General features: G+C 32.8%; 1 protein-coding gene across 3 annotated transcripts; it reads left to right on the top strand.

The window, feature by feature from the left end:
* Positions 1–5,695: 5,695 nt before the first annotated feature.
* On the top strand, positions 5,696–14,903 carry LOC115989535 (protein LOW PSII ACCUMULATION 3, chloroplastic). Of its 3 annotated transcripts, none has more exons than XM_031113242.1 (12): positions 5,696–6,118; positions 7,197–7,227; positions 7,641–7,733; positions 7,816–7,878; positions 8,336–8,447; positions 8,885–8,970; positions 9,915–9,973; positions 10,069–10,171; positions 10,257–10,317; positions 11,894–11,976; positions 12,071–12,151; positions 12,295–13,210. In XM_031113242.1, the coding sequence occupies exons 1-12, from the start codon at positions 5,787–5,789 to the stop codon at positions 12,379–12,381; spliced, it is 1,191 nt and encodes a 396-aa protein (XP_030969102.1). In that variant the 5' UTR covers positions 5,696–5,786; the 3' UTR covers positions 12,382–13,210. The 3 variants fall into 3 exon arrangements, 2 of the variants coding, with proteins under 2 accessions (XP_030969102.1, XP_030969103.1); XM_031113243.1 differs by lacking the exon at positions 12,295–13,210 and adding an exon at positions 14,530–14,903 and having other exon boundaries at positions 5,698–6,118; XR_004091979.1 differs by lacking the exon at positions 12,295–13,210 and having other exon boundaries at positions 11,883–11,976; positions 12,071–12,116.
* The last annotated feature ends 735 nt before the right edge of the window (positions 14,904–15,638 follow it).

Here is a 15,638-nt window from a genome sequence, read left to right as displayed (position 1 = left end):
ATATGAAATAAGACGGTAAATAGGACTACGATCCTTTGCTGTCATTAGTCTGGGATCCTTAACAATCTTTCTTTGCCCAATAAGCTTTCTTGCTGAAGGTCTTGGACCATATACAGCTATCTTGTTGGTGTAGCCATATAAGTGGAAACCTTCTTTGTCTAATTCTTTCTGTATGTCATAAATTTTGTTACTCATGAAATTAGACCATTCTTGAGCCAGAGCACCTGGATCATCAAGTGATAAATAAGTATCTCCGGTATACCAATTGTGTTCAGGGATACAACCCCAATCATGGATAAGAACTAAAATGTGAGCTGGCTGAGCTTCCATATAATAGCTATTATCCTAGGCTAGAAGAGTACTCCAAATTAGTATTTTCATATAATTAAGTCCTCCAATCTATGCGGCTGCTTCTCGGATGACATTGGGAAATAAACTGATCTGATCTATAGAAGTTATGGTTAATTTGCTGATAAACCCTGCTTCTAGCATTTCAGATAGCCACAAAGGATCACAAATTACTGGATCTTCTATCTCTGTATTGATAAGTAATCCCGGATAGGGATTGTATCTATCTCCTAGTCCTTCATAAACTCTGTCTGCATCCCCAAAACTTTCATACCGTGTAGCTTTATGAGATAGCCATGTATCATCTGTCATATCTTCTGTCCTGATAATTGCTATAGAAACTAATACCTTAAAAAGATGCATCCATCTGTCATAAGAACTTGTTAGGGCTTTATGAGTCAATATCTTCTGTTGAATTTCAGGAAGTAAAGCTGTGATGGCAAGTCTCGTATTTTGCTGAATCTTAGGGTGGAGCTTTGAAAAGCTTGTTCCCATAAGATAGTTTTTTAGAGACTGTGATTCTGTCATTGTGGAGCTTGAATCTCCATCCTCCTTACCAGGGAGTTGACAACTAAGTGCTTCAATGACTGCACCAGTGTTAACAAGATGTAATTCCAAAGCCTGAAGGGTCATTTGGAATAAGGGTTTCTGTCTGAGGATAAAGGCTACCTGTAAATTATCAAGAAGTAGTTTAATATGAAAAGGAAGGTCTATAAATTCTCCGTCTTGAAACATGAGATCAGTGTTGGGCACCTTTTGCAGAATTACACTTTTATCACCACATGAATACATTGCCTCTGCTAGCAACGTATCTTGAAGGGATATTGTCTCTAACGAGACGCCTTCATGCATATCCAAAATTTTTACTGAAGGTTTTCGGATACCTTTGGGTTGCATTGCTGGTGCCTTGCCCTTGTCTTTCTGAGAGAATCTTTTATTCATAGTAGTCTGCAACTGGGTTTTGGGAAAAGGATTATGTTTGGAACAAATATTTTCTGTCAAAACTTCTTTTGAAATTCTTTTGCCAATGTCTTTTTGTGAAATTCTTTTGAAATCTTTTATAAGAAGAACAGGAAAAGCATTTATAAAACAAACAACTTCTATAGAACACACTTTTGTTTGTACACTTTTGTGCTCTTGCTGAGTAGCAACAGTATTAGAGTAGTCATAATGGGGTCTGTCAAAGTAAGTGAGATTCAGAATATTTCTAAAATCTAGTATGATTCTATCCATAATTCTATCCATACATGTACTACTATATATCTCATCTTGTGAGAATATGTCAAATAAAATTTCTTCTTAAAGTCTTTCATTAATAAGACAATCTATCAAGGGATTATAATTAATTCTATCTGTTGGGAAATTAAATCTGTCATTATTCAAGAAATTACCACAATTAATGTTTTCTTTAATGAACAATAAAGGAGAGTTTGTCAAATCTTCTTTTATTAAAATATCTGTTATATGAATATTTAAGGATACAATAAAGGGTGTAAATATGTCATTTATTATAATTTTGTTCGGTAGTACTTCTATCATACTGTCAGTCCATATACTGTCAATCCATGCATATTGATTAAAAAAGATTGTATCCATATTTCCGTCTTTTATGCCTTTTCTACTGAGTTCTTCTGTAGATTGGACTTTATGCAAAGAAGCAATAGGAGAATAAAAACATATCTCTGTCTCTTTGTCTTGTCTAACTTTCTTTTTGTCATTTTCTGTCAATTGATTAACAAGTAATATTTCTGTCTTTAAAGATGACAAACTTCTTTCAGTTCTATAGATTCCTCTTTCGTTGATATCTGTTAAAATAGTAACCTTTTTGGAAGAGTATTTTTCTTTCAAGACAGGTGGTACAATGAATCTAAAGAATATATCTTTTCTTAACACATTAGTTTTAATTCCTTTATCTGTCACTAAAAAGGGATAAAGTAAAGCCATAAAAGGAGTTCCTAAAATAATTTTAGAAGGAAGGTCTTTAATTAAAACAAAGATTGTCTCAAAATATATTCCGCCATGGCATATATGAACATTAAGTATTTTATAATTAATTATCAGTTTTTCTCTATTGGCCTGAATTAGTCTTTCAGATGATTTGTCATAATACTGTAAAGGTATCAATCCTTCTTGTATACAATTCATATCAGCTCCTAAAGCAATTTTTGTCAAAGAAAACTCTTTATTAATTACAAAATTAATTTCTGTATGCCATTTTTGGACAATTACTCTGTCAATAAAACTTAAGAAATTCTGTCTATCGCCATCACTACCATCAAATTTTCTGTCTGTGGGATTTTCTTCTTTAATTTCCTTTTTTACTATTTTTGCTTCTGTCAGTAGAGCTATTGTTTTTATCTTTACATTATCTTGTTTCATTTTTGTCTTTTCTTTCTTATCTTTTTCTTTCTTGGCTTTTTCTTCTTTTCTACAATCCGTAACATGGTGTCCATATTTTCTACACCTAATACAAGCAATAGGTATTTCTATAGAGTCTTTCAATTTTAATAAGTATTCTTTCTTGTCTTTATGGTGATTTGGTAGATTTTCTATCAATTTTATTATTATGTCTTTTTGTTTTCTTTTTCTTTTATTAATTTTAAGTGGGTTGGTTGATTTTAACTCTTTCTTAACTTGATTTACTTCTTTTTGACTAACATTAAATATTTCCATTAATTCATTTATTATATCTTTCTCAAATTCTAATTTACTAATTTGTTTAATAATTCTATTATGTTTGTCACATTGCTTTTTAGTATGTCCATATCCTTTGCATTTATGACAAATAGTATTGTTAACATGTCTGTCAGTTTTCTCATTATCTGATATCTCAATAGTATTTAAAACTGTTATGTCTCTTTTTCTGTCTATTTCTAAAGGTAAATTTAGAATTTTCATTTTTTTAGTTAATTCTGTCAAACTATCATTTTGGGTATCTATTATAGATCTTTCAATTAATTCTAGTCTTTCTTCAATTTTTTCTCTTAAACTATTACACTTTTTGTCTTTTCTATTGACTACTTCTTTCACTATTTCCTCTCTTGCTTTTACTACACTATCTTTTTCTATCTCTTTTGTATCTAACTTCCTACGTATTATTTCATTCTTTTGTCTTTCATACAATTCTTTCAAACCATCATCATTATTTCTAGGACTATCATCTTTTGTCTCTTTCTTTGTCACATTTCTTTGTTTTACTATGTCTTTTCCTATATCTAATCCTTTACGTCGAGTTTCATCCTTTGAATTGGTTTGTTGACTTTCTATTCTTTCATACATTTCTTTCATGTCTTTTACCATTCCTTTTTTTATTATTTCTTTATTATTATCTATTAACTTCTCATGTAGAGATTCTTTCTTGCTTGTCTTTATTAGGCTCTTTTGTCTATCTGTGTCTAGCTTTTTACATATAATTTGTACTGAACTAGAAACTTCTCTATTATTTTGCTTTTCCACCATTTCTTTTAGTCTGTCATTTTCTATAGTACTTCTTTCTTTTGTGAGATCTTTTATTTTGTCTTCTATTCGTGTTACTCTTTCCTTAATTGGGTTAGTTTCTTCATCAACTCTTCTGTTAGTTGCTTTTAACATCTGTAAATTCTTATCTATATATTCTTTTAAACTATTATTTATACACCAATTAGCTGTCATGGTTTTTGTAAAAGATGATCTTTGATGGGTCCAAATTCTATTTCTTTTTTAAAATGTGAATTTAAAGCTTTCATTCTTTCATAGAGGTCCAAAAAACTATCACTTTCATAGAGGTCCAAAAAACTATCATTTTTCTTTTCAACTTTAGTATATATAGTGGATCTGTCCATATTTTCCAAAGATTCTAATTTTCTATTAATTCTATCTAAAAAACTATTATTGTGTTTATCAGTCTGTCGGTTGATTTTATCTCCTGTTAAATTACTCCAATTATTTGTATTATTATAGTTATAATTATCCATTTCACTGTCAGAATCAAAATCTGTTTCATATTCCATATAACTATTTGACCAATTATCATCTATATCTTTCATGCTATAACCTTCATCATAAATTATATCACCATAGTCCATGTTTCAAATTAGTGTGTGCCTAGCCTAAGTGTGAACAAACAAACAGATGATGAACTGATAAATGTATTTATTCTCTTTCTAAGCAATTAATAATTACTGGCGAAACTATTACTAACCACTGGTTTCCTTGCTATCGGGACCACCTCCTCGGGAAACTCCATGGCGGGACCACCCAAACAACGCCTGTCCAACGGCTACAACAAAGGGGATGACCAATGCAAAACTATGGTTTGCCAACGAGTCTCTAGGCTGACCAACGCTAACAAGGAGCAAGTAGTGACTATGTAGTAATATAAGTTCCTAGTAACTTCTTAATTGCAAAGAAATAAAACTCATACACCTACCATCCATGGCTCTGATACCATTGACTACCCAGGAGAGAGCACAGCAAAAATATGGAAGCATAAACAATGATAAACAATGATAAAATAGTTGATAAAGAAGAAAATAGCAAAATAAATATAGTTAAAATAAATTAAAACAGAGTATGGAATATGAAAACTGAAACAAATAAAATCTTACTTGAAAATACTTCTGTCTTTGATTAAAATTGAGATGCTGTGCAGTGATGGTTTTGGCCAAACTGCACTGCAAAAAACGGTGCTAAAAATGACCCAAAATCGCACTGCGAATACCCCTACTATCACTATTTGAATGTATTTAGAAATTATCTTCTAATAGATTTTGTGGGCAGTGTTCATTCGTTAGGATACAATTACTGTTCAAAGAATTTGAAATTATTTCAAACAGTTACTGTGTGAAACTATTCACTACTCTGTAGAACTATTTACTTTCACTATTCACTGTATTATGTTGAACTTACTACTACTTTTTTTTTTTTTCACTTTTGTATGCTTTTATATATGATAATTGTATAAATTGGAAGCAAGCAAATCCTTAGAGAAGAAAAAATGTCAATCCCTTTGCATTAAAATCTCCCTCTCAGTCCCTTGTTAGTCCCCATAAAATCATTCCTTTGTATTAGAAAAAATTATCCTTTATCAGAAAATTATTCTTGTATTGTTTTCAAGAATTTGAATGAGTATCTTTGTTTGATATATTCTTCAAGTAAGTTTCTAAGCTTTTCAAAATAGATTTTCATTTTCAGTTTTTATATTAGCATGCAATTTCAATATATTGTTTTGTCATTTCCTTCAGTTTACAAGATTTTATTTTTGGGTATGAAAATTGGAATGAATGAGGTTTAGTGGGGGTAAAACTCTAATTCTTCCAAAAGTAAAGCACCCAACTGAACTGTAAGAACATTACATAGCTAGTCTTCACTTCAAGACTTCCAGTTCGTTATCATCTAATCTAATCCACTTTCCCACTCTCTCTGTCTCTCACGCAAACAAACCACTCTGGGAGACGGCCATGGCCACCTTGATGGCCTTGTCATCTCCAGTTTGCACTACTAGTCTCTTCCGCCCTTCTTCTTCTTCTTCTTCTCTCTCAACACCACTCTTCTCTCAACATTTATTCTCAAAACTCCCACGTAGTAATAATAAAATCCAATGTTGTAGTAGTATTAACAAAGAAGAAGAAGCTCCATCTACTACTAGTACTAGTAGTTTGAAAAGCTTGGATCCGAAGAAAGGCGTGTCAGTGTACAAGCCCAAGTCCTACCAAGTTTTAGTTACTGACGCCGCTATTTCTCTTGCTTATGCTCTTCAGGACGGCTTCACTCGCTTGGAGATCGATTTCCCGTAACTTCTCTTATATTTCAACTCTGTCTCTCTTACTTCATTCAAAATTCTATTCAAATTGTTGTTATCTTCTGGTCTTGAAATTTTATTTATTTATTTATTTTGGTTTATCTTGGAAATGAATTTCTATAAATACCCACTTCATAATTTGCAATATTGAGAACGTTATTTGTGTTCTGTTAGACCACATACTCATGACATGTAGGTTTTTGATTTATTGGTTTTCTTTGTGTTTCTTATTTTTGTTATTTACATTTATATAAATTGTATCCTTCAAGTTTTAATGTCGTTTGGTTAATGTTGGAATGAATATATATATAGGTAGAAAAGGAAATAACATTAAAACTAAACAGCAAACAAGGTTCAGGACAAAGCCTGTTAACGAACAAACCATGGCAATCAGCCTCCAAAATAGAAATAAAATCCACAGGCGGACTGGAAAAAACAGCAAAGTCTATATCAAGAGAGGGTCCTGATCTAGTTAGGAAGTCTGCGCATCTGTTTGCTTCTCTCTAGACATGTCTAAAACTCAATTGTGGAACCTGGGTAACCAATTGCCTGCAATCATTCATAAGAGAGGAGACAATAGTGTTAGAATTAGCTTGATGGGAGAAGGCATGTACTATTGCTTTAGCATCCATTTCAATCATAACTGCTTGAACATGAAACTGCAAACATAGCAGCAGCCCATCCCGAAGAGCCCATAATTCAGCCAACAAACTACTAGCCACTCCAATTTTCCTTGCAAACCCGACCACCCAACTACCATTTCCATCTCTAATTAGGCCTCCAGCTCCAGCCAGACCAGGATTTCCAAGGGATGAGCCATCGGTGTTAAGTTTCATCCATCCATTACTGGGCTTTTCCCATTGGATATTCTTCAGAATTAAACGTTTGGCAGCCAAGGGACTACAAGCACAGTGAAGAAATTCAGAGGCTTGGGCAAGGATGTCATTAGCAATATATATATGTACTTATGCTTTCCAGCTTATTGTACAGGTTTTCTGACCATTATCTATGCTAACATGTGATTTATTTTATTTGCTATGATTTTTCTTGGACTTCGTTGTGTGGACAGGCCCTTGCCCAGCAACGTTTCTTCCTATAAGGTACATCTTCGTTCTAATGCATCTCACTTTGGTACAACATGTTTTTCAGGTTTTTTTCTTTTTTTCTTTTTTTCTTTTAACAATTAAGGTAGTTTGATAAAGTGTAAAAAAGCTCTACTTTGAAAAGGTGCAGTTTGAAATCATTTACCGAAAATATGTTTTCTTAAACTATTTGTGAATTGCTCTCTTGTTTTTTGTAGAGATTACTTCTAAATTTTGTTTTTTATTTCAGTATCTCAATGTTGGGAGAATCAATTGGATAAAAAAAAATTTCAAAATGATACTATTAATAGGCCACTATTAATGTTATTCTTTGATGAAATCTTATTATTAGACACAATATGTCTTGTGAATAAAACAAATTAATCTGAATACGTAATACATGATTTTCTTAATTCCTAAATATGTAAAAGGGATCTTCAGATGAGTTCATTGATGCCAACATTCAACTAGCCTTGGCTGTCGTGAGGAAGCTCCAAGAAAGAAAGGAAACTAGAGCTTGCATTGTAAGAAAGGGACTTCATTTCATATGGCATGTATATCTTTCATTGGTAAAAAAAAATCTTAACATTTTGTTTCTGATTTTAGGTGTTTCCTGATAAGCCTGAAAAGCGGAGGGCCTCTCAGCTTTTCAAAGCAGCTCTTGACTCGGTAAAGAAATAACCCATAATGAAGTTACCAGTTCTTTTGCTATGCTGCTGTATTTTTCCAGGATCAATTGTTCTTTAGGGCTGTTTTTTATAGTTAAAAATTGGTGTTAACTCCACCACGAAGGTGCTCACTAGTCTTGCCTTAGCCTGGGGTCTGGATATGGGCTTGGTGATCAAGAAAGTGTACCAAAAAATTATAATAAAAGAAGAAATTTGATTCACAAATAGTGATACATATATTTAAATTTTTAACATAAGAAAGTAAGAAACATATAACCAAGAAAAGTGGAAATTTAATACATATTACCAATTTAGTTATAAGTTAAATATTCATTTAGGAAGTGCTTATTTTTCTTAATTTGGTTAGTTAGACTGTACAATTTATTATAAGTTTTACCTATATTTTAAATTCCTTGGAAATTTATTTATTTTAATATATTTATTCTTTCTTGCTTCAGATTGATGGTATAACCATAGGTTCCCTGGATGACATCCCTAGTGGTCCTGTCAGCACATTCTTCAGATCTATAAGGAACACACTTGATTTTGATTTTGAAGATGACAGTGAAGGTTGGTTCTGTACAATCAAATGATGTAAATAATTCACATGGGCCCAATTATTTTGAAAGGTGTTTACTAATGGACTGCTTCTGAACCCTTTCCTACCATTAATGCTATACCATAAAAGAAAACTTGGAACTATATGCTTACATGAGTTTGTCTCTTTTGGAATATATATTAATCAATATCTGCAAAGCAACAGGGTATTCAAGAAAAAGAAAATTTTAGTTCTGATTTGAAAATATACAATTAGCTATAATCTTCAAAACTCTTTGCTGTTATACCTTTAGCATTAGTCTTGTTAATTTAATAAGATGCAATTTGTTGTTTTAAGGTCCTATGCATCATATGTAATATTTTTATGAGGCCATGTTAATTGCATTGTTTGTACATCACGTGTATGAATAAGTTAACTTTCCACTCTCTGGCATCTCTTACAAATGCAGGTCGTTGGCAGTCCAATGAGCCTCCATCACTGTATATATTTATTAATTCTAGCACACGAGAACTTGCAACCATTGAGAAGTATGTGGTAGGGCATCTTTACTCTTGGAAATTCTCTCACCGACTTTTGAATCTTTGGCATGCAAACTTGATTTCAATATCACTTTATGGATACACATAACTGGATCCTAGCATCAAGGGAAAAGGTAAAATAAAAATAAAAATAAAAATCATAGGCGTACCTCTATCCACCTGTCCATAACATCTTTATTCATTTTGGTCTTTTACTTGATCCTTGTATTAACTATACTTTCACAACTTGATTCATACTCTGTTGATTTTGTGTACATGGCAGCTTCTAAATATTTTTTTTTTGATAAACCTTATATCTAATGTCATTTGTCATATTCTTTTAAAGAGTTAGATTAGTAATCAGTAATTTAACCCAAAAAAAAAAAAAGATTAGTAACTAGTAACTTCTGAATATGTCTTTAATGAGTTAAACGCTATACATTATTGGACATTGACAATGACACTGTAAAATGTGAAGAACTTCAAAAAAACATCATTACACAGATACATGTTTTCATGTCAATTGAAGTCTAAACATATGTTTGAACAGGTTTACTTCTGTAACATATATCTGCCGACCTATTTCAAGATTATTTTTAATCGGAATTTACAAGAATATACTAAAGTTTAGTATATTCTGGTCACCTTCCCTTCTTCTCTTCTCTTTCCCCATCTTCCATTCCAAACATAGGGTAATGGATTGCATGCTGACTTTCACAGTGCTAATCTGGTGGGAGTGACACAATGATTGGGTATTTTTATCCATAACATATAGATTTAGTACACTGAATTACTATCTGCACTTTGAATGTAGTCTGACAGCATCATATTGTCACCAAAGTTTAGAGTAATGCTCTAGAAATTTACATGGTGATCATAACCATTTAGACATTATTCATTTTGCAAAAGCATTTGGAGCTGCGGTTTCTGTTCCTTTCATGCCTCTATTTTGATGTGCAGGAAAAATTTGCTCAATCAACTCCTACGCTTCTATTTAATCTGGAACTTGACACATTGCGGTATGATTTGTGCCTTCTTGAGCTTTAATGGTCACTTAATTCTGTTATTTCTGAATTCAAGTTTCATTGTTAAATGAAAGCTGTTAACTTGGCAGTGCTGACTTGGGCATTCTGGGATTTCCAACAAAAGATTTGCATTACCGATTTCTCTCTCAATTCATTCCAGTGTTCTATATTCGAATCAGAGAGTACTCAAAAGTAACTCTTCTTTTGTCAACCTTCTATATTCATTAATTTTATTTTAATCCAAGTTTTATGTAAACATTTGATTTTTAATTTGAAGACAGTAGCAGTAGCACCTTACATTGTGAATTACAATGGAGCACTGTTTCGCCAATACCCTGGTATTTAAATTTTTCCCTGCGAGAATTAAAACTATGCCATTAATATTATATACTGTTTCAGTACTTTACATCTGCCTTCTAGGTTCCATATCTATTTTTGTGTCAATTGGAGCTTATGTCTAACTTTATCTAATGTTGAGTTCTTGATGAGAACAAAATGAAAAGAAAGCTGCGGAAAAGATGTCTATAAAAGAAATTTTTGTGAACTCAGAGTTCTTTTGACATTTTCAGTAGTTTGGGAGAAAAATAATGTTCTTGTGATGCTGATCCACTCTTGTATTTCTTGAGAACTACATTTTCACTTTGTGCTAAGCAGGGGTAGTACATATGTCTGATATATTAGTTTTTTATTTGATTGCTAAGAGGACTGCACCATCATGTTGGTGTAGCATTAAGTCACATAGTTATGTGTGAATGGTGGTGAGAAAAAAGGTTGAAGCTAAGAACAAGAACTTCATAGAATCCATAGAATCCACTAGGAAGTACTTTATTATCATATTCTTTTGCATAGCTAGTCCCAAGGCAAGATAGAGGAGGGAGGTTATAGTCGGTTGTCAGTTAGTGTAAATTTTTATTTTTTTTACACTGTCTTATGAATGTAAATCCTAATAGATCCTATTGGTATAAGAGTGAGCGAGGGATTCCCTAATAGTGGCTTAAAAGGATACATGTAGCTGACCTCTGTTAGTTGAGATTATGGCTTAATTAAGCTGATTTATGATTATAAATTAGTGGATGACTTAAGAAGATCTATTCTGATTTGCTTAAATCTCTTAGTCTTGGAATCTTTGTAAATTTAATCAATTAACCTAAAAATGTCAAAACCAAAATAATAAATATCCTAAAAATCGATGATCACAAGATCCATCGAGATTATCCCATGGTCCTAAATGCCCATTGCTTGGTTGGGTAAGTTGTGTTGCATGGCTCCCTACACCATTGGATCACTCAACCAAACAATAACAAAGCCTAAGTCCCAAAGCTGTAGGGGTTGACTATGGATCCTCAACAAACCAATTGGGGTCGACCACATATATTCTTCTCCACCATTCCATTCCCTGCAAAATCATACTTTGTCACCTCCTTATTGACATGTCCTTTATTACTACTTCTACTGGTGTTAGTTTAAGTTTACCTCTATCTCTTTTTGTTCACTTGACATGAATTAAATCAGTCTTCCTCATTGGCGCATTAATTGTTCTCCTTTGTACATGACTAAACCATCTCAAGTGACTCTCTCTCTCATCTTTTCCTTGATAGGAGCCACCTAAATGGGGTAAAAAGAATGCTACTTTGGAAAATTAAAAACAAATAGATTGTTCTTTTCTCAGCTTAATCAACACAGAAACTGTACTCTAAGACTCAATTTAATCATAGAGTCAAGGATGCAGTCTAATTCTGTAACACCAATCATCCAGCCATGTTAAGTCCCCACCATCAGCTTACTGGTGATTGTTAAGCCCTATTTACTGCACCTGCTCATTTTTTCTGAAAAAGTCCTTTGTTTTTTTACAATCCACTTGTCCCTGATCAACATATGGTGCTGAGCCCCTTATACTTTTTAGAATTGGTGCAGGGCCTTGGCAGGTAATGCTTAAACAAGCGGATGGTTCTTTTGCCTGCATAGCTGAGAGTGCTACACGTTTCACGCTGGGTGAAGTATATATTTGTTTTAAACCTTACGCCCCAGTTCTTCTTTTGGTTGTTATAAACATTGAATATGCTTTTGGACTAATTATTTGGTGTGCTCTAGACCAAAGAAGAACTGTTGAGAGTGCTGGGACTGCAAGAGGAAGAAGGAAGCTCACTAGAATTTCTTCGCAGAGGCTACAAGGTTCCTCTCATTATCATATTAGTTTCTTTCATTTGTATATAGTTCTACACTTGTACGCCCCACAACCCCCCCCCCCCCCCCCCCCCCCCCCTCGGTTAGCAAAATTATTAGTTTGATTTTGGTAGCCTTTTTCTTTTCTACAGAATGACTTCAGATGTGATACCCGTTCTGCTATCCAATTCAATGTGTTACTATATTGCTCAATCTCCTATAATCCAAGTGTAGGATAGAACAAATTATAGGTAATATAGTGTAAAAACCACTCAGTCCATCCATAATGTGCAATCGTTCGGTTTGCTCTGTCATACTCTACCTTCATCATCCTTCTTGTTCTTTGAAAGCTTGTCGACCTAATCACTAAATTGTTTTTGTGTTCTGATTTGTGCATTGTCATGCATCTTGTTCTATACAATCATATACTCATCTGGAATTTTTTTTTTTTTTTTTGCATTTAGCATTAATTTTATAACAATTTCATTAGTTCTCATGTTTCTAAAACTATTTGGGAAAATAGCATCTCAAGTTTGTAAGTTGGCACACAGCTGGTGTGGAGAATGTTCCACGTGGAACTCGAGCCTTTTAGGCTTGAGTTCCATAAAGAAAATTTGGCTATGAAGCATAGGTGCGGATTCGGGTTCGGGTGCAAGTGCAGGTGCGAGTGCGAATGCGGGTGTGAGACTCGGCAATTTTTGACAAAGTAGGGTACAAGTGTGGCAGGATACGTTTACTAATAAATTATTAAATATATTTTTATTTACAAATTATTAAATATATTTTCATATAATGGTAAACATATACCAATTTAAGAGCAATAATAACTACAAATAATTCAGTAATTTCAATTTAAGTTGTATAACCTACAAATAATTTGACAAATATATAATAAGTTAATAACTAAATAAAAAATCAACTCAAGTTTTATATATATATATATATATTATTATTATTATTATTATTTTAACATGTATTTCGGCCAGTTTTTCGGCTAGTTTTGGCTGATTTCGAATGATTTCAGCCCAAATCGGTGTGAATAGGGAAATGAAAAAAAAAAAAAAAAAAGCACGCGAATCAGCGCGTCAAGTGCAAATCAGCGCGTCACCGAGTGTCGGGTGCAAGTGTGGCGGCCCTGGAGCCACACCTGTGCATTCTAGAAATTTGGGTTTTTGCTGGGTTTGGGTTCTTTCTTCTTCTTCTTCTTCTTGTGGGTTCCTCTTTAGATCTTCTGCGGGTTTGGGCATTTCATGGTGAAAAACTTGGTGGGCCTAGTTTGATTAGGTTAATTTTGTGGAATTGAATGGTGGGTCAATGATGATTTTGGGGTTTTGTGTGTAATCGTTGGTGGGTTTGGTGGATTCTTCTTGTTCTTCTTCTTCCTATGGGTTTTTGCTTCTTCTGGTTCTTCTTCTTTTCCTTCTTCTATTTCTGGTTCTTCTTCTCCTACACTTTATGAAACTTGAGTCTCTAAAACTCAAGTTCCACGTGGATTACTTGTCCACATCAGCTTCACTTAGCTCGAGCCTCATAGGCTTGAGATGTTAGATTCCTGAATAGTTTTAAAGAGGTGCTTACTAATGAAATAGTAGTTTCCTCAAATCATGCTATGTTGCAAATATCCCCTACTCATCTGTTCAGGATTGAGATGTTGCACTTGAATATCTTCTATGCCAAATGGCCTTAGCTTTTGAGTTATCAAATGTGATTGGGTGTAAATGAATTTACTAGACATAACTGAATTAAAGTAAAGTTTTTGATGCAAGGAGTGTGAAGACATTTATAATTTGTTTTTGTATTATTTAATTTTAGAAGTCAATTGTATTTATTATTGATCCATTGGATTTCATTTACATCTTATTAGCTTATTAGGCTATTAGTATTTTATTAATTTCCTAGAATTAAGGTTATTTTTGTAATTCAATAATTGGGCTTTGACTCAAGTTAATTAGGGTTAGAATTTAGTCCTAGTAGTCTATACAAGGGTGCTATTGTATTCCAATGAAGACAAGTTTATGATGAATAAAATTTCTATGGGAATTTTTCCAATGTCTGGGTGCTGATTTTAGGGGACTCCAGTTGTTGATTCTTAGTTTTTCTATCCCTGGTTGGTGCTAACATCAAGCAACCTTAGGTACTGATCCTAAGCTTATTTTATTTTCCCTTTCTTATTGATTTTCAATCCCTTTGAGAATTTTGGTTGCATTAGTTATGGACTAAAGGTATTTGACTCTAGGAAAAACTGACCAAAATTTAGAGGATGTAATTTATAATTGAGCCAAAATTTAAATTTGGAGAATTTGTAGCGAAATGAACTTGTAACATATACAATTGCAGTGAAAAATGGTGACTAGAAAATATCTTAGTTATATGTTCTAATGTTATAGGCTGCCACTTGGTGGGAAGAAGAAGTTGAAATGGAAGCGTCTTCTGCATGGCGCAGTTAAGCAGCAAAAGCAGCATAAACAGTTGCAGAAATTTATTGAAAGAGATAGGGGCGCACAATCTCACAATTATAAGCTTCTGCTTCTTTTCTTCCCATCTCCCCCCCCCCCCCCCCATTTTTTATTTTTTTTATTATTTTGTTTTTTTTAAGTTAGTTCTCACTGTATTGTACATATTTTTTTTTGGGGGGGAGGGTGGTGTTCAAAAGTGATGTAACTCTTGTAGGTCTGGAAGAAATCTAATTTTTTGTATCTTGTTTGATTGAGATAGACTTTCCAAGAGCAAAGTATAAAGAAAGAAATAAAAAATTAAATTTCAAATCATGTTTTTCATTTTATGAGGTTTGATTTGGATAAGTTCCTTGACTTACTGATATTATTGTACTACTGGGTTCGAACTTGAAATCTTTCTTATCCTAAGCTTTCTTGACATTTTCCAGGTTTATTCCATTTTTTATTTTTTATTTTAACTTTAAGAATTAGGTTACATAATCACCACATCTAAACTTATTATTAGTATTTGTAATTAATTAATAATTTGAGGAAAATTACGAAAAAAATACTGAATTTTGGAAAGTTATTCTAATCAGTTCTCATACATATAAACCATTAAAATAACATTTTTACAGATGTTTAGGCCGTCATTTTAAATATTTTTAGTTGTTTAATATTCTTGATAAGAGATTAACAATTATCGAAAATTAGAAAAATATGGTTTGCTACGTATACACTTTATGTTCCTATGCATAGAGAGTACAACATTATTTTTGTTTTATTTTAATTTCAGATTTTGGATAAAAGTATATAATTTTCTATAATTTTTATTTTAATTGAGAAATGGTTAAAAATAGATGCAAGAAGAACGAATGATGTAGAAATGATCAAGTTATAAGCTAGTTTTTTTGTTGTTTATTTTATAAATTGTTTGTGGGTCTCACATAACTTTTTGTCTCAACTTTATTTTAAACTAATCGCTAACCCATGCGATGCATTGGGTAAACCCAATGATTGGTGGCGACTTCACTTACTTTTGATAACTCTATTAAAATTGA

The sequence above is a fragment of the Quercus lobata genome, chromosome 5, assembly GCF_001633185.2.
Source record: "Quercus lobata isolate SW786 chromosome 5, ValleyOak3.0 Primary Assembly, whole genome shotgun sequence".
NCBI lineage: Eukaryota > Viridiplantae > Streptophyta > Magnoliopsida > Fagales > Fagaceae > Quercus > Quercus lobata.
This window is presented reverse-complemented; position numbering and strand designations above follow the sequence as displayed.